At 49.6% G+C, this 19,044-nt stretch overlaps 1 protein-coding gene across 1 annotated transcript; it reads left to right on the top strand.

Moving 5' to 3' along the window:
* The first annotated feature begins 1,573 nt into the window (after positions 1–1,573).
* On the top strand, positions 1,574–14,820 carry SPRY4 (sprouty RTK signaling antagonist 4). Its single transcript, XM_010719230.4, has 2 exons — positions 1,574–1,720; positions 11,210–14,820. The coding sequence occupies exon 2, from the start codon at positions 11,256–11,258 to the stop codon at positions 12,147–12,149; it is 894 nt and encodes a 297-aa protein (XP_010717532.1). The 5' UTR covers positions 1,574–1,720; positions 11,210–11,255; the 3' UTR covers positions 12,150–14,820.
* The last annotated feature ends 4,224 nt before the right edge of the window (positions 14,821–19,044 follow it).

Genomic DNA, 19,044 nt, shown 5'->3' with positions numbered 1-19,044 from the left:
ACTCACACAGAAAAAAAGGCCAAAAAGCATGGTGAGAAATCAGGGCAGGTCTGTTGCTCAGGCGTTTGGGCCTTTCATCTTTGAGTTGGCTTCAAACAGCAAAAGGTTATTTTTGAGGGGATTATAATTCCATCACATTATATTTTGAGTGTCTCCCTCCCAGCTTCTTAAAACTGTATTCCCTTCTATTGCCCATTTACTTGTAATTTTCAAAACCAGACAGAATTCCCAACCTTCAAAAAGCACATTAATAACAAAGTAAGTCATGAACAACCACATTCTCTTAAGAGAAAGCATCAATCTTGTGTATTTGAAGTCAGTAGTATTTTGAGTATGGCTCAGATAATTCTTTAGATATTCCCTTTCTTCTGTCCTTTCCTCGTCAAACTGCATCTGCCCACGACCCACAGCTGCTGCTCCCCCTCGGACTGCTGTCTGCCCTTAGAGACAAACACGTACGCAACCAAGCGATTGGTCTTTGAGCGCACACTTCCGTAGGGAGAAACCTTCCCAGGAGGCGGACTGCAGTAAGGGGCAGCGCTCACACCGGCAGTGCTGAACGCGGACCTTCCGTCACTGCGCTGTGAGCTATTAAATGTATGCTGTAAAACGACAAAGAGGTTGTTTTGTACGCTGAATTTTACTCTTTTCACATATTAAAAAATACATCATTATTCCTCGTGCGTTTTCCCTGTAAAGCAACGTGCTCCTGAGGGAGCAAACCCCAGCCCGGGGCCGTTCGGCACCAGCTGAGAATTGAAGGAGGGTCTCCATTTGCTGAATAGGATCTGAAGACATAAGGGCAGAGCGCGCGGAGTCAGGGCCAGGTTTGCGGGGGAGCCCCGCACCTACCAGCAAGCAGCTATTGTTTGCTGAAGACCATTCGAAAACCTGATCCGGGGGCTACATTACACTGCACCCAGCGGGGCTGACAGCAGCCTCGGCAAGGAAACGGCTGCAAAGCTGAGAGCGGCATCGCGACGCCTCGCTTCCATCGGGCGGGACCACATCTCTGTGGCTCGGTGCGAACCGCGCAGCTCTGCCCTTCGTCTTCTCAAAGGAGAAGAGCCATGAAATAAATCCACACGCCACATATGTAACGCCTCAGCTTTTCCTTGCTTTTTCACATCGATGATGCCAGCACGACACACAAGCTGCTATGCACGAGCAGGAGGAGATGCATGTGCGGCACCCCCGCAACGGGCCCGCAGCCCGAACAGCACGGCTGCCCCCAGCCCCGCTCCGTGCCCACAGCTACAGGGGGGCCGGGGCCGCCGCCGCCCCCCCACCCTGAGCCGCCGTTACCTTCAGGCCGGGCAGAGGGCGCGGTACGTGCGCAACTGTCACCGCCTGCCCTCCATTCACAAAATGAATAAATAAATAAATAAGCGGGGGATGGGGGCACGCAAACAGCGAGCGAGAGCCGTATCCGCGCTCCGCGGCTCGCAGCCAGTCTCTCTCCAGCCCCCCATTCATAAAAGGGAGCCGAGCATGCGCCGTGGCGCCTCGGTGCCCACCCATTCATAGAGTAGGGAGGCTGCGCCTGCGCGGTGGGGGCCGCTGCCCTCCCATTCATAAAATAGCCATTTTCCCAGGCAGCGGCTTTGCAGCACCGCGGCGGAGCGGGGGCAGCGGAGCCGCTGTCAGAGCCGCGCTCGCAGCCCTGGTCCCGGAGGGCTCCGCTCGCGTTGCAGAGATGCTCCTGGCTGGGATCCCTCGGGTAAGTGTGGGATCCGCGCTCGGGGGAATGTTACGTGGATTTAAACTGGGAAAAATCAAGCCTGCTCCCCGAGGGAAAATCTCGCACTCGTAGATGGATTTGTCCGTCCCCTTAGAGATCGCTGATCGCAAGCGTATTCTGCACCGTGACTTTTCTAACAGCAATTATCTATAATTATATACAGTAGAGAGCTGCCCGGTGCTCCCCAATTCAGAGGAGACTTCACGTTCTGAAGAAATCTCCCTTTTCCTGCAGAATTTACATTTCTGTTCCTGTAATTCTTATTTATGCCTCTCTTCTACGTTCTCCCAACATCTGCATTCAGGGGATGGCAGAGGCAGGCAGTGCTGGCCCTACTTGCGGCAGGGTGATTCGTAGGGCTTTCCAACCAAAGCAACACTTCTCTCCCCGGTGATGGGGTGTCCTCTTCTCCTTTCTCTTCAGAAAAAGGATCATAAATGTGTGGTCGTTTGGGCTGATAAATAAGAATCGGGTATTTCTTACTTTGGAATATGAATGCTGCTTTTACCTACTTCCTCTCTTTTCCGAAGCCCTCTGTCTTGGTTGTGTCATGGAGTTCTGAGCTGTCTCCATGACAGGACACTCCAGAGATCAGGCACTGGTGTGTCAGGTCTCTCCTGGGTGACCTTTGCTCTTCAGCATTTTATTTCACACAGCTGTCTTTTTTTTTTCTTTTTTTTTTTTTTCCCCCCTGGCCTTTGTGCCTTATTCCATCATTATTCTGTTCCCTATTTTGCTGTACATTTGGCTACTTCAGTGTTAAATCTGGATGGATTCTATATTTTAAAGGCTAAATAAGCAATAAAAATGTGTATAGAATCATTTCATAAAGGTAAATGGAATGTGTTATAGATGGAGGGGAAATGTGTCCAGGCTGCTCTTCTCTACCAACTGCGTAGCAGAGATAAGCCAGGATTTTATTTTCTGGTGCTAGTCCCGGCATCACAGGAGAAAGGCAAGCCTGGAGACGACATGTTCTGAAAATTCATTATCAGGAGGGGAATGGAAAAAGCAGACGGGGCATATAAAAGGCACAAAGGTCTTGGAGGAAAGCGGGACTGGAAATGCAGACCTTGGAAATGACAGTGCAAATGAATATCAGCATTAATCAGCAGAAAGAAAAAGCATGGTGCTTTTTCCTCGAGTGACCAAGAGATGGGTCTCGTTTGTGGATTGATATCTTTTATGGATTCAACTTCTGCTTTAAAGGGTGTAGGAAAGAAAGGCGGAGAAATGGAAAGACATCACTGATTAATCCAGAGCACAAAAGGCACGTTCTAGATTCTTTAAAACTTCTCCAGCTGCTGCCATCCTTCCAAACCACACTAAGGGTGCTGGATATCAAAAAAATCAGCTTAGGAATTGTAGTTTAATTAGGTGAAGGGAAATTTCCCAATATGGAGGCTTTCCCCCTCGCTCTTTATTTTGGGTTGAAGAATAAAGTTATAATTTGTGTCTGAATCACAATGATCTTGATGACTAGCTTCCCCCTTCTCCTGACTGATAGCAGGAGGGGGGGTTGTTCTCAGTTATTGGAACCCCACTGGGGATGTCTCATTGATAGATGTGCCATTTTCCATGGGCTACTGTGTTTCTGTTGCTAGAAAGGACTCTATATTGGTATTGTAAAATCAAATGGACTATTTCTGGGCACTGCAGTCCTTTTGAAATTGTGTGTGAGGTTTGTGCATGGGAGAAACTATTTGCTCTCCTCCTGAAACTGCAGAACAAAAGCTGTTTTTATGGAATCGTGACTAATTCCTGGATCACGCTGGGAAATGCTGCATCTCCAAAAGCACCCCCCCTCCCCCTGACCACCTCCCAAATAAAACTGCAATCTCTTCAGTGAAATGAAATTTGCCACCTTTGCAACACTACAGCAATAATTAATTCACAGCTCTGATGGTTTTCCAAATACTGACCATAAAAGCCTAACATTCATTAATCACAGTGCTATGCGATTTTCCAGATTCAGCCCTATCCTTAAACTTGCCTTTTTATAGGCAAGCAGTCACACAAGTGTTGCTTGTTTATTCCTTTTCAATGCAACACAACGTAATTCCGTCAGATAATAAAATCCTTATAATACGGTCATCATTTTGGTACCATTAGCTTAATAGATCACATCTGAGCTCAGTTTTCTGGCCTTAAAATAAATGTTCTTATCCAATAAAAGGCCTTTACTGAGAAATTTGAGTCCCTGGAGATCTGAATGTTCACGGGCCAAAATGTGCTTTATTCACTCACACCATAGGAACAGACTGGAGCTGGACAGAGACAGCTTCTTGGAAGTCTACGGCTCTCATTTCCCAGCTCCTGAATCTCCCAGCTCTGGCAGAAGTGCAGGGCCTCCTTTCAAAAATGGCAGATTTCCCCAGTAAGCTTTCTAATTTTTTTTCCTCCTTACTAGTAGAGAAAATTCTAGCTGTCCTCATGTAGACAAGGCTGTTAAGTGGGGAAAAAAGGATCAATACCAATATTGCGTTAATGTTAATTCTCACTTCATGGAAAAGAGCTTTTTTTTTTTTTTTTTTTTTAATCTGATTTTAAAGAATTCACTGCTCAACTCAAAACGTAAGCAGAATAAGTCAGTCTTAATGAACTCCAACATCACATATTGCTCCGCATCACACATTTACAACGTGCTTACCGAGGGGCCTCCTCTAGCTTCAAGCATAGCCCTCCCTCATTAAAAACTTTTATTGAACCTTTTCACTTGGGGCAGCAGCAGCACGGCCTCCATCACTGCGGAGGTCTGGGTGAGAGGTGTCCTTAATGCCACCCGAAGGCCAAGGCACCGCTGTCCCCTTGCAGCTCCCTGTGCTGGGGTTTGGGCCGTGGCTCCCTGTGCCCCATGCTGCAGGAGGAGGCACACAGCAGGGATGCTCCTCTGTCACCCACCAGGGCCAGGCTCTGCCTGCACCACGCTGTGCTGCACCCTGCGGTCTCACTCCTCTCTCTGCAAGTCCTGCTTTGCGGCAAGGACAGCTCTGGGCCCGTGTCCCCTGGCTCTGCCCGCAGCACGTCCCATGTGCTCAGCCAGGAGCTGCCAATGGAAGAGCTGGCAGATGCAGAAGGCAGCACCTTTGAGTTTGCCCGAAAGCACTGTGGCTGCAGCTGAGATGAACCCTTTCTAGATAAGATTTTCTAGACTATACAGCCAAACCGCCATAGAAGTGAGAACACAGGCACGATCGTTCTAAAAGTAGCAATAAATTAGAGGAAGGACCATTCACACAGGTTGCCATCGATTCTGAATGGTGCCAACATGCACAGGCTTTGGAATATCTATGGCCTCCCTTGACAGCAAGATGCTCAAGCCTATTGTTTTCAATTATGACAGTTTCTTTGTATTCAGATGCATCTATAAAGATATTATTGTTGTGGTTTTTTTGATTCTTTTCCTTTTGAGACATTTCTGTCTCAAAATATCATATATCCCATTAGAGCAAAGAAAACAAGCAAATTTCCACAGTGCATTTACTGCCACTTTTGCTACGAATATTTTAATCTCCATTAGATGGCTGTCACTTTTCTCTGAGAGAATGGAATTCAGAATGCACGTGGATAACAGCAGGTCTAATGACAATAGCCAGAAGGAGGTGCAGCCTTGCTGTTGGGCAATAAGATGCCAGGGCCTCTGTGCCATCCCTGAGCCACAGCAGTGCTCCATGGCCCTGGAAGGCTCTCTGTGACAGCAGTCAGGATTTGCCCTTTAATTTCTCTGCAGTAATTTCCCAATCCTTTCTTCACAAGGGTTTGTGATGCTTCGCAGTCTGGAAAAACCTTGGAAAAATAGTGATCAAGTTCTTACTGAAAATTCAAGTTTGGTTTACTTTGCTGGAAACGCTTCTCCAGCTTACAGAAGGAAGAGGACTCTTCTGACCCCATTACCTTTCTTCTCACCCCATGTCATTATGGCAAGGTGCCTCGGGGTGACAGCACAGACCCCGGGGGCCCAGCAGCTCCAGCCCTACAGTACAGGTCTGGGCTCAGCAGAGGTGCTAAGGGACAGCCCAGTGCCAGCAGTCCCAGTGGAAATCTTGCTTAGGAAGAAATCAAGTGACCCCTGATCTTCTGCCCTTTATAACTGTGAGCGCTGGGAATTTTTGGTGGCTACGCTACTCCTGTGCTCATAACAGACCCCAGGCAGCACATCTGGGCTCTTCTTTTCTATTACATTTAAGACTGAGCCCAGGTGTGAGCACATCAGCATCTGCATGCTGAAGATGGCTGGGGCAGAGCAGCGTGCCCTGCATGGTGCTGGCTGCCTCACAGAGCACGTTTTCCTCTTTTCCTGCTGACTTCAGCGGATGGGGCACTGAGGGGTTGCAGGCTCACATCAGTGCTTCCCAGAGCCCAACCTGGGAGCATTGCTTCCAAACAGGACCCAATTCCAGACACCAGAAGTCCTTTATTCTCATTATTTGTTTGTTACCACACATCTATAAAGTTGTTAAATGTACGAGGCCATATTAGAACCATGAACTAATAGGTAATTGAGGCAGTTATGAACAGCACGCACATCTGCACTCATTAAATATGTACTTCGGGATCCTTTTTGTTCTTCAGTAACTGGAAGACAAGTTATCCCACTTGAAAATAAAAATGCCAGAACCTTATTGCTTTCAATTGCAGAAATGGCTCTGAATACATTAATGGGAATGAGCTTTCCTGTGGGTTATTATGGCTCTCTCACAGAATTGCCCACAAGGATGTTGCTTTCCATAACATTATGTAGGCAAGTCCAAAATCCTATTAAAACATAAGAACACTTTTGTTTCAACTTCATTGGACAAAAGAAAGAATCTTACGAAACTTCTGAGTCTGAAAACAACCACCAAAAGACTTCAAAACACCCACCGGTTTCCTACAACTCGAGGATTTGTAATTATCTTGTATAATAGGCATTTTAAATGGGCAATACCCAAACGGAGAGACAAAACAAGAACTGCAGCACATTTATGGAGCTGGCTCTCTGAATCCAACATAGATCCTTTGGAAGGGAATATATTTTGACTTCAGAACGGTATGTGGTGAGCAGCCCTGCAGCTCCTGGATGGCACAGGGGGAGAGATTTTCTCTACATGGGACTGTGTTGACGTTTCTGCTTTGAAAAGAGCTTCATTGTTTTACCTAGCTCTGAAGAATGAATAAATCCCAATGTAAGAACATACGCCTGAATTTCCCTTCCTGTTGCCTACTTACAGAAAATTGCCTGTACAATTGCATCCAGTGAATTTGTGCCCACGTTAATGTTATAATATGTTTGCAATTACTGATGATCAAAGGTTAACCAATTTTGTTTACAAGTATTGTGTATGGCATTTTTTCCTCAGAATTAAAATGCTATTTCCAGTCAGACTGAATTAGCACAATGGATTACAAAGGCACTGCAGCAAGTTTCATAGCTTTTATGAAGTTATAGTGCTTAAGTACCTTGGATCTCCTTGGTTATCTCCTTGGATTCTACTTGATTATTGCTTCTATTTTTCTTTTTCTGCTCTCCTCAATCTACAATTTTCTCTAAATGCAACATCTCATTACACTAAATCCATTCAATCCGAGCAATTAATTCAGTATCTCTGAACGTTACCAAACTGATGCTGCCAGAAGGAGCTCTGCTCCCAGCACCAGCAGCACGAACCGCAGGGCCCAGCAGGCTGCTCTGAGCGGGTGGGCTCAGCTCTTTGAGCCAAGGTACCCACGGCTCCTGTCCTTTGTCAAGGGCTGAAGTTCAGCCTGGTCACCCCGAGCACCATTTGGGTGGGAGCTGCAGGTTTTGGTACCTCTGTGTGCAGCAGCGCCGTCCTCACTGGTGAATGTCCATGCACAGAACGCTCCTGGTGGGGAGCAAGGAAGGGCACAGTGTCCCACTCCTGGAACAGGAACAAGTGAATGTCTTACTCCTGCCTCCCAGGAGCTACCTGGTATCCCCATACATCCCCGCAGGCTGACTGCCTTTCGCAAGCAGACTCGCCTGTTTGTTCCAGCCATCCTGGCACTGTTGCAGACTGGTTGCAGCCACATTTTTTCCCCGAGGAACAAAATAACCAAAAAAAGACCAAGTGCTGATGCCTTCGGGGTGTCCCAGGGCAGGATGTCAGCGTACTCAGGCAGGTACACCTCAGCCTGCAAGAACTCATGGGAGCAGTCTAACTCTCAACTTGCCCCTGGTCCAGCACAAGCTCTTACCCAGAGAGCTCCCTGGGATCCCTGTTCTGCATGAGGGAAGCACCCACCTCCTGCAATACAGCCACAGCAGCCCTGAACCCCTCACCGTGCCACACATTTCTCTGAGTTCAGCCTGCTAACAGCTGGCAGTAGGACTGACCGATGCCTGCCACAAAATCCAAAATCTCTTTTCCTAGGATGCAGGCATCAGGCTGAAAGCAGTTCAAGGAAAGACGTAGCTTTAGGGATGTGCCAGTGGGAGCATGCAGAGACTGAAACAAGCACACCATAAGCTGTCATCATTGTTCCCATAGACAGACCCAATAGGCAGGCCCAACACCCAGCTCAGCTCCAGAGATGCGTGACCTGGATCTGTCACCAGCAATCTCACTGCACTGCTGAGACCTGTGGCAACAAGGCCGCAGCAGCAGCATAGTCACAGTCCTTGGAAAATCCCATAAATATCAGTGATGTGCTTTGTTGATGTGTAACTCATGAAGTGAGAGCAGCTAACTGTGGAATTCTTTGCTTGGCAGTGAGGACTGGGCAGAAAGGAGGGACTGAGTGGGGCCAAACTGGAGGGTGTGAAAGAGTGGTGTCTGAAAGCTGAGCTGCTGCAAGGCAGGCATAGTCTGGAGCAGGGGTCAGGTAATTAGGAGAGCTGGATCTCATCTGGATCCAAAGGCTTTATCTGAAAGGATCCCGAGCCCAAATACCTGTGGGCTCTGCCCCACAAGCATTTTTTTTCTCTCAGAAGGACAATTTGAAGCAGAATTATAATGAAAAGAAAAAAAAAAGATGATGAATCATTTTCAGCATTAACTATCCTGAAGTGGGGTACTTCGTGTAGGGTTCATCTCCTTCCTGTGATAATTAACACTGAAATCCTGATTAGCATTATCTTTTGAAGTCTTCCTGCACATGGCTGTGCCTGAGCACACAGCACTGCTGGTTTTGGGGGTTTGGGAGTGACACACTCACTGCCTACGGCCACCAATTAACGTGATGATGTAACTTCAAGCGACAGCATTGATAGTGCTGGGCCACTGCTGGCCACACAGCTCCAAAGCTGATGGAAACCGACCTGTTTGGTTGCCACAGTCAGTAGCACAGAGCACTGTTAGCACCGTGGGCACTCAGCCTCAGGTCCATCCACATGGCCAGAGGTGTGGGACAAACTGCACTGCTCTGCACAGCACACCTCAAGGTAAATGATCTACGGATCCAGTCTGAACCCACAGCATAAGGACCAAACTCCAGAGACCACAGCAAGCAGGGCTGAACCCAGCCAGAGCACAGAGTCACACGCGAGGAGTTATCCCGGAGTTATGGGGAGCTGAGGAAGGCAGCAGGAAGGACAGACGGACAGAGCAGCACGCCACACCTCCGCTCACACTTCCTTCCATTACCTCCCATCTCTCAGCAGCTCTGCTGCACGGACTGCCCCGGTCAGCACAGCTGCCTCTCTTCAGAGGAAAGAAACAGCTGTGAAACCGCAGCCTTCCTGCAGCGCCCAGGGACGGGACGCACCGCTTGGCTGAGCTCAGCCTTGCTGCGAGTGTTTGTTATGTGACGTGGGGCTCTGATGCCCAGAAGGATGTTGCACTTCTTCCCCTTCGCATTCCCCACAGTTGTCAGAATCATCGCTTATCTTTACTTATGAAATGCAGTAATTAGGAAATAGATGCTTTAAAAGCTCTCGTTGCCAAAGCATCAATGAATAATGAAATAAATCTGGATGAATGAGAGAGACCCAGCAGAGAACATTAGCTAGCAAAGAGGAGCAGCATGGCAATGACCACTGCTGCTGGCAGAGGAGCACTCTGTCCCCTCAGGCTGTGCCATGCACTGCCCACACATCGGAGCTCCTCCTGCAGGAGCCCATCTCCCATTGATCACAGCCACACCGATGGGTTTGCAGCCCCTCCAATGTCAAAGCAACCTTTTGCAAAGATAACAGCAGGCTCTAGTAACATTTTTCCCTTTCTCTTTCTGAAAATGTGTAGTTGTCCATGCTCCAGTCATTGCAGTTGTTTTACACTTGGAGTGGGGATATACTTTTACAGAAACATGCACATTTAATCTCAGTCATGCACTTCTCATATAGCAGCTGGTCGCTGACCCAGTCCATACAGCCCGCCTAGCATGGAGGCATTTAGTGCTGTTGGAAAAGGTTCATTTATTTGCCTGAACACAACTGGAAATGCCTTTGGCAGCTCCCTGTTTCCTTTTTCTTGGTACCAAAGCCTTTCCCCTCCTGTAACTCGCTCCGAAGCTTTACTCACCACTTCTTTAAACTGATCTCCAACATTATATTATTTATGAATAAAGGTCACCCAGCAAGGAAATGGCACATCTACCAGAAAACAATGTGCACTTTCTAAATTTGAACCGAGTAGTTTCCGCTCTTTGATTTAAGTTTAGTTACTTCCTGTGGTTTCTTGTCCTACGCTGCTGTTGAATCTTTGGATCTCCTCCAGGATAAATTGCACTCTTTCAATGAAATTAGAAACTGTAGCAACAGAGGGCTCAGCTAGCAGAGCTGGTAAACAGCCCTCGAGCCAAATATCAGTGCACTCTGTGTTTTGAAGAAGGGCCCAAGCCCTGCAGGAGGTGATGCAGCACAGCCCCACCTGGCTGCGTGCTCCCCAGCCCCCACCCAATCTACTGCTGTTGTGCAACCGAGAGCAGCTGAGTGAGAGCTGCCTCCTCCCGCAGGAGGGATGGAAGCAGCCTTAAACCAACAGCTGCCGCTGGGGATGGATGCTTCCTGAGGCCGAGCCGTCCTCCCACAGCTGATGCAGAGCCTGGGCTGCAGGGCAAGCATTCCATCCAGTGCTCCAGTGAGGTTTTGTGCCTACGAGCCGCTCTCCTGCATCATTTGGAAGGGGTCATTGTCAACTGAGAGAAGTGCCCAGACGCAGATAAGTCATTTCGAGCAGTTTGCCAGCAAAATACATGTGAACATACACAGTAACCGTGAGGTCTCAGCAGGAAAAAAAAAAAAAAAAAAGAGAAACAACCACTGGAGAGCACGCAGTGATGGTGACCTACCGAGGCTGGTGTCACCTATGGGCAAGGGTATGGAGTGGGAAAGAACAGCCAAGAAAGCAATGTACTTTACACCTGGGCAGGCTCTATGACCTCCTGCTGCGTGACTTATAGACTTTCTAAGAGCTTTTGCATGACGAGTCAGTGCACTGAGCCCTGCTTGGCCTGGGGTTGGAGGATAACTCAATAACAACATGCTCTTTCTCTCCCCCATCCCTTTTCTATCTCTTCTCCTCCCCGCAGGACACCTAAGAGCATATTTCTCACCAGTGCTCAGGCTGCTTTATCAATGGAGCCCCGGATTCCCCACAACATCACCGTCGTCCCCAACTCTGTGATGGTCCAGCCCCTGCTGGACAGCCGGATCCCCTACGGGAGGCTGCAGCACCCGCTCACCATCCTGCCCATTGACCAGATGAAGACGACCCACATAGAGAACGACTACACTGACAACCCCACTGCTCCCCTGCCGGCAGCCCCCAAGAGACCCCGGGGTCCCCATGAAGCAGCCCCGAGCCACGCGCAGCGCTGCGAGCAGGACGTCACCCACCCCTGGATCTCCTTCAACGGGCGGCCCAGCTCCATCAGCAGCAGCAGCAGCACCTCGTCTGACCAAAGGCTCTTGGACCACATGGCCCCGGCACCCGTGGCTGAGCAGTCCTCACCCAGGGCGGTGCGCATCCAGCCCAAAGCAATCCACTGCAAACCCCTGGACCTGAAGGAACCCGTGTCTCAGGAACTGGATAAGCACTTTCTGCTGTGCGAAGCCTGTGGGAAATGCAAGTGCAAGGAGTGTGCACTGCCCCGGACTCTGCCGTCGTGCTGGGTGTGCAACCAGGCGTGCCTGTGCTCGGCGCAGAGCCTGGTCAACTACTCCACCTGCATGTGTCTGGTCAAGGGCGTCTTCTACCACTGCACCAACGAGGACGACGAAGGCACGTGTGCCGACCACCCCTGCTCCTGCTCCCAGTCCAACTGCTGCGCCCGCTGGGCCTTCATGAGCGCCGTGTCCCTGGTGCTGCCCTGCCTGCTCTGCTACCTGCCCGCCACCGGCTGCGTCAAGCTGTCCCAGCGCTGCTACGACCGCCTGCGCCGGCCCGGCTGCAGGTGCAAGAACACAAACAGTGTCATGTGCAAGGCACTGCCCGAGAGCAAAGCCGGCAGGGCCGAGAAGCCCTTTTGATAACTGGGGAAGGAGGGAGGGGGGAGGACGCTCCCCAAGGGGGTGGAGTTGTGTTTTTTCATAACCTGTGTTCTGAGGATAACACGAGCTTTTCACCTTCAGAGAAAGCAGGAGCAACTATTTCTACAAACTGAAGCACTTCGGGTCGTTCAGGGTTTTGGGACTGGTCAGCATTCAACTTCATAGGGCCAAAGGAGGAATCTCAATCACTCGGAGCAAAGCCTGCAAGCCCACGTACAACACAATGCACACAGCTGCTCACCGCGAGGACCCGCAGCCGCTCACTTACCAGTGCACCAGCACTCACATTTCCCACCACTGCTTGCAGAACACCGCCTTGAGCTGACATCCATTGTGGGATTCCTGTTTTCTCCCCTCCTAAGCCACATTCGCTCCCAGCTGCAGGTGGAAAAAGTGCTCCTTCCCAGCCTCCCCCCCCCCCGCCCACCTGCTCCATTATCAGGGCCACCTGTGTGCAGCAAGCCCTCCCCTCCAGCTTTCTGCCTCCCTCAGAGGGTCTGAACCAGAAGTAGACACACAGCACAGTGCTGTGGGGGTCTCAGCATTTAGGCACGGTGCTCTGTTGTGTGCTCACCTGCTCACGTTGCTTTGGAGCCTTCAGCAGAACGGGGTACAGGTCTGAGCCACGTCCCAGCACTGCGCTGCTCTGCCCCAATCTGTAGCACCAGGTTTCATCCCATCTAATGCTGATTTTACACCAACAGCACACGCCTGCCCCAAAAGGTTCAAATCCCTGCCATGTGCTCACTCCCAGAGCAAAGGCAGTCTTAACACAATCTGTGAAGTTCAGATATTCCATATTTGTTTCTCTAAAACTCTCAGCCCACGAAGACTGAAGCGCAGGATACATGTAGGTGCGTTCATAGAATGCCGTCACCCAGTACCTCCTCTCTGGGACAACTCTTTGCTCTTCAGACATTCTTTTTTTTTTTTCATGCAGGGGAGGGATTGGCACTCGCGTGCATCACATCCCACTCCCCTACTTTATTGCTGCTGTTCAGCTTTTGCGTCCTCTGTACAAAAGGTTTGCTTGTAACGTTTATTTAGCATGAGCCCCAGTGGCAGTAACCCCATTGCTCTGACAGCTGCGAGGTGCCAACAAACCACCTTTGCCTGAGCACACAACGCTGTCCTAAGTGGGTAGGTACTAATTGCATGCTGAAAAGGGATCCAGTCTATCTTTTCTCTTTATTTTTTTAATTAGAGGAAATTTCCTCAGTAAATGCACAGCAATGACAGTGAAATGTCATTCCTAATTAGCAAAGCAATAGGCAGAGCTCGGGCAGCATTTCCAGGAGTGCCATTTGCTCGGCTGCAATGCAGTTGCTGCGTAGAGGTTGGCAGGAGCGTGCTGATGGGAGGTCTGGTGTCTTTTGTTTTAGGAATCCGTTTACCTTGGATGACTTGGGGTTTGGTTACGTTTAATTCTGGATATTTAATGAATGGTGAGTTTTAAAAAAAAGTTTCTATATTTATAATATTTACTAGCTTGTATGTGATAAATTGTAGGAAAGGGGGCATGTCTGTTACCAGATACCAGTTCCTATGGTTTATCCTCATGTTGAACATATGGGGACACCAGAAAGAAGGAAGCAGGTGGGGCTGTTCCTATTATCTTGCACAAATGAGAGGGGAAAATGTAAGAGGCAAATCAGCCCCTGTCCAGCTGAGCTGTTGGTTGAATGTATAAAGTATATGTATTTAATAATAGAAATAATTTCCCCAAGATACAATCAGGCCAGAAAATGCAGCAGGAGGGGCAGCTGCTATGGGAGCACACGCAGTAGCCAAATGGCCCCTACCTACAGGTCTCCCCTTTTTGACCCTCTGTCCTTGGCCGTTCCTGAGGGGTCTGTACTGAAAATCTGCAATAGCAAATCCCATTGCTAGCTGCATGGTTCCTGCCAGGAAATGCAATGTCAGAGTGGTTACCACTGTGCCAACCCTGTGCCATGCCCGCCCCGTTCCCCAGTGCAACGAGGCTTCCGCTCCTTCTACCTTCATTGTACATAGTTGTAAACTATTTCTCTGTCGGTTTCTTTTAATACATAAATCCTGCTGTGATGTAAGCCCACCACTTGCTGGAAGACTGTACTGTGTTTGTGGATGTGTTAGAGCAGTGGTTGATGTAGCAGTGCTCCCCCACCCCGGGACCCCGCCAGCTCTGCAGCTCGGGGCAGCTCGGCTCAGAGGCAATGAGGTCCTGCTTTCCCCATCCCGATGCCCCCCTTCCCCTTTTCCTCTGAAGGTACTTGGGTCTTGTGCCACCCCCAGGTCCTACAGGCACGGGCTGCGCTGCCTCTCACAGAGCACTACCCAAAATTACTGCCCGGTGCCGTGCGACCCATGGGGGGGCTGCAGCAATTGGCACTCACAGCCCCCGGTGCCCCCCCACCTCTCTGCCCCCCACACTGAGCGAGGCCTCCCCACCCCGATAGCATCCTGCCACACGTGCACCCTGAGAAGTCACCACAGAAGGTTTTTCTTTGTATAGAATATTTATTTTGAAGCTCTATTTTAATAGTATTTATTTTAGAAAGTCTACTATTGTAAGAGTTCTTCTGTTTGTGAAGAAAAACAAGTACTGATGAATGTACTGATCTAGAAATTATATATATATATATATAAATATATATTGTTAAATATGTAAGTGGCTGTTGTGGTTTGTCTATAAAAAAAAAAAAATCCTGAAGAATGTTTGTAGCAATTATCCTAAAAATAGGAGTGCAGAGCAGCCCCAGGTGGCAGCCCTGGGGCTCAGCCCCGCTCCCATCCCTCACAGTGCATGGGAGAACCGGAGCAGGGGAGCTCCTGGCTCTGCCCGCTCACAGGAGCAGTTGTCTCCTTCCCTCCCCACACATCTGGGAAGTCTGGGTTGCTGTTAGGCTACACTTTCAGCAAAGCTGAAGCTCAACCCTTCGCTTGAATGTTTGGCTGGAGATGAAAAACCACGAGAGCAGTACCGATCCTACAGAGCCTTCCAGCCATTCAGCCCTATTCCCATATAACACTGCTGTGTTCTCATTTCCAGGCTGCACACAATGGCAGTGGGATGGAGATGGGCTCAGGGGAAAGCCGGCAGGGTTCAGCACTGCCACTGCCTCCATCCAACCCCAGTAGAACAGCACGTGCCTGGCCTCAGGCAGGTGCCAGCTTCCCAGTGCCCGAGGCTGCAGGAAGAGAACCACAGATGTGTTGTTCCGTGGGATCTCTGGCACTTTATCTTGCACAGGGCAGTGCGAGCTCCTGCAGCCCCGCAGCCTTGGCCAGGCTCTGCCCAGAGACCTCCTGAGGCTGTCACGGCATAACCACCAAAACGCAGCGGCTGTGACCAACTGAGCTAAGGGCTGTTGGCTTTCTGTCCCTAGATGGAGGTGGTCCAGTGGTCAAAGCACTGGTCGGTACACACACCATGAGAGAAATGTCACAGCACACAGGAGATGGCAGCGGTGCAGCCTGCCTGTTCCTGCCAGCACAGAGATTGGGGTTGCTGCAGAGAAATCCCAGTCATCTGCATGAAGCTTCTGTTCCCCATCACCTTCCAGAACACCCCGGGCCTTTCCATCCTATCTGCAGAGATCCACAGGCAGATGACCTCTCACCACCAACGCTGGGACACAGACATTTCCTTTGGTAGAGACCCAACAGGGAGCAAAGTTCCACCAGGAGCTGCAGCAGAATGGGTTCCAGCTCCAGGCGGCACATTGCACACTGCCTGCTCAGCTAACCCGGCCTGTGCCCTGCCCCAGCAGCACGCCAGGCTGCTAAAAATAAGGGCCCAGTCGGTTTGTACCCATTGCTGTGTTTATTTGCATGAGCTTCACAGCTCAGCTGTGACTCACAGTCAGAAGCGCTGCGGTCCTCATCCCCAGCAGCAACCCGAGTGCTGCACCCAGCCCAAAGTGCTGCTGAAAAATAACAGAGAGACAGCTGCTGTGCTGCACAGGTCCTGACACTGATGCCAAAAAAGTCTGCAGTGGGGAAAAGATGCGGAATTTATGTTGCCTTTATTTAAAGCAGACTTAGCCAGGATGTGTAAATTTAAACTCGAGTTTGGCAGCATCGGCTGATGTCTTGCACATCAAGCTTTGCAAATATCAGCTCGGTGCTCACGTCTCTCTGCTGGAAGCACACCAGCGCAGCCTTGTTGATTGGACAGGAGATGTTAAAGTAATAACTTCTCATTCAAAATCATCCCCTTTTTGTCACATCAATTTTGCTTCTGTTTTCAATAACTGACCACTGAAGGGACCCGAGGCTGAGGACAACAGGCTGTGTGGCTCAGCACAGCCCCAGCTCCTGCAGTTCGGGCCAGAAAGGGAATTTCTGGTGAATCAAAGCAGCCAAACCCCCATTCAGCAGAGCTCTGCCTTGGAGGGGATGGGCTGAAACTCACAGATGGGTGATAAAAACGAATTCTGAAATTTCCTGTAAAAAATATTGAATACATATTTAATAAACACTTCGAGATTTTTCCAAGGGTTAAACCTGACGACATGTGACAGTTTGGAATGGCTCCACAGCGGGAGGTGGGACAGGGAGAGCATCCAACATCCCTCCAGTGTGGGGATGTTTTATTTCTTTTCCCTTACACAATGATCATGTCACTGTGCACACACACCAACGGGTACACAGTGCACATCCATGCAAAATGAGAGCGGGGTTGTGGGGAGCAGTTCCCCTTAATGAGCATCCCTGCTCTGCTTACAGAGTGGAAATGAGACGGCAGACAGAAACTTTGGTTGGTCTGCCCTTACAATAAAAGAAAAACCAGCTGTGTTAAGGCGGGGTTCAAAGCCTGATGGATGGCACACACGTCCGAGGTTTGGCCCTTGTAAGCAGCAGACAAATGGTCGAGATAGAGACAGATTGCTTTTGTGTTTGGTTTTGCTTCCTGATGCCAACAGCACACAGAGCAGTGGCAGCCGTGCTGCAAACAGAGCCTGGGGACCCCTGAGGAATGGAGGGTGGTTGCTCGGGTCAGGGCAGAGTGCTATGAAGAGGACCCTGGGGGTCTGCATTTCAGTTGGGAGCACATAAACAGCCAACCAGCAAATGGAGGAACAGCAGCCACACCTATTTGTGGCAGCCTTCCTCTCCAATGTGTTCTGAAGGGCACAAAGCCACAGACAGCACCTCACTGCACAGAGACCCGCTGCTCGCATCGCCTTCCAATGGGAACAGGGAATAAATAGAAAGTTATGCATGAATAAATCTTTTATGAATAAATCATAAAATTGAGTCCTGCTGCACTCCAGGTATGTTTGTGATTATGTTATGCCGTTATGTAACTGGATTTTCCTAATCAGAAACATTATATTCTTGGAGCACGAAACTGGGATGCTCTGCACCACATCACTGTGCACTGCTTACAGCACTGGTGTCAGCCAGATCCCAATGCTCCTCTCCATGGAGGCAATGGCCAGCTCCTTCTTTCCTTACACGGATGTCTGTCTCTGTGTCCAGGAAGCCCCTAGGTGTGCTTCTGAATGACCAAAACCTGGGGAAGGATTCGTGCCCATCCCAGCAGGCAGTGGTAGCTTTTCCATGCAGATACTCAACAACATGCTTTAACTCCTGGTTAGCCCTCCCACAGTCAGGCAGTTGAAGTAGATGGTTTTTGGAAGACCCTTCCAACTCAACTGTTCCATTCCATCCGATCCCATTCCATCCCACTCCACTAAAAGCAGGACAGACCCCAGCTCTGGAGTAGAAGCATTCCTCTTGGAGCAGCACCAAATCAACATGAGCAGCACATCTACCTGCCCACTTGTCTAAGCCAGGAGAGAGAGCTTTGGCCACATGGCTTCTGGGTGTGCATGAGGTGGGGATGCAAAATATGGACAGAGAGAACTCATTGGGTCCTGAGACAAAAGATGGGTTGGAGAGACCCCATGGTGCTGGGAAGTGAAGGGCTTTTCTTTTGGTCTCCGAAAAAGTTGGGGAAAAACACAAGTTAGGACTCCAGAGAGGCAGCAATGTATCTTAGCAGCCAGGTATCTTAGCCTGTTCAAGGGCTAGCACAGCTTAAACGCTGTAAGCTGCAAAGGAAACCCAGAACGACAAACAATTGTAGGAACCTGAAAAACCAAGTTCCTCTGGATTTCATGGGAAGTGTGGTTTTAAATATTCCAACCTGTCTGTCTGAGGGGAAGTGGGCAATAAATAGCAGCCCGGTTGTTATCAAGAGGATGTGAGCTATTTATAAAAAATTCTTGGGCTTTTTGAACTCTGTTTAAAGAGGCAATATCCTTCACTTGGGTAATTGGGGGACTAAAATGCTAAAGCAAACAAGATTACTCAACCACCTTGGGAAAGTTTAGTGCTTGCCTGTGTGTTTCTGAAATTTCCAGCGTATTTAAACAGCTGCTCCATTATTGTCCCCACATCCAGAGAAGAGCACGGAAAGCTCTTTCAGACCTCCCCTCGCTCAGAGATGCAACTGCGTGCTGCTCCTCCATGCATCCGACCGGCAATCCAGGCAAGCAGCTGAGAGCTGCGATGCTTCATTCAATTATATCTCACTGAAATGAAGTGAAAGGGGCTCCTCTGGGCCTTACAACACATCAGCTTCCCAGGGCTGAATGCTTCCAACTCCAACACAGCTCAGGGACCGCTGCAGGGATGAGGAAGGTCGGCCACTGCCCTCCTGCTGCTCTCCTGCTGCTGCCCCACGTCAGGATGTGGCCCGGCCCACAGCCCTGAATGCACCCCATTGACAGCTCATTTTATTTTTCTGAGCACGGCCGTAAGGCAGACAGCACTGCTCCTGTGTGGGAACCGCACACAAAGTGTCCTGACAAAATGATGGCATCGTCTAAAATACACAAACACGCTCAAAAGAAGGAAAACCATGAAATTAAGGATAACAAAC

Source organism: Meleagris gallopavo, chromosome 15, assembly GCF_905368555.1.
Source record: "Meleagris gallopavo chromosome 15, MGAL_WU_HG_1.1, whole genome shotgun sequence".
NCBI lineage: Eukaryota > Metazoa > Chordata > Aves > Galliformes > Phasianidae > Meleagris > Meleagris gallopavo.
This window is presented reverse-complemented; position numbering and strand designations above follow the sequence as displayed.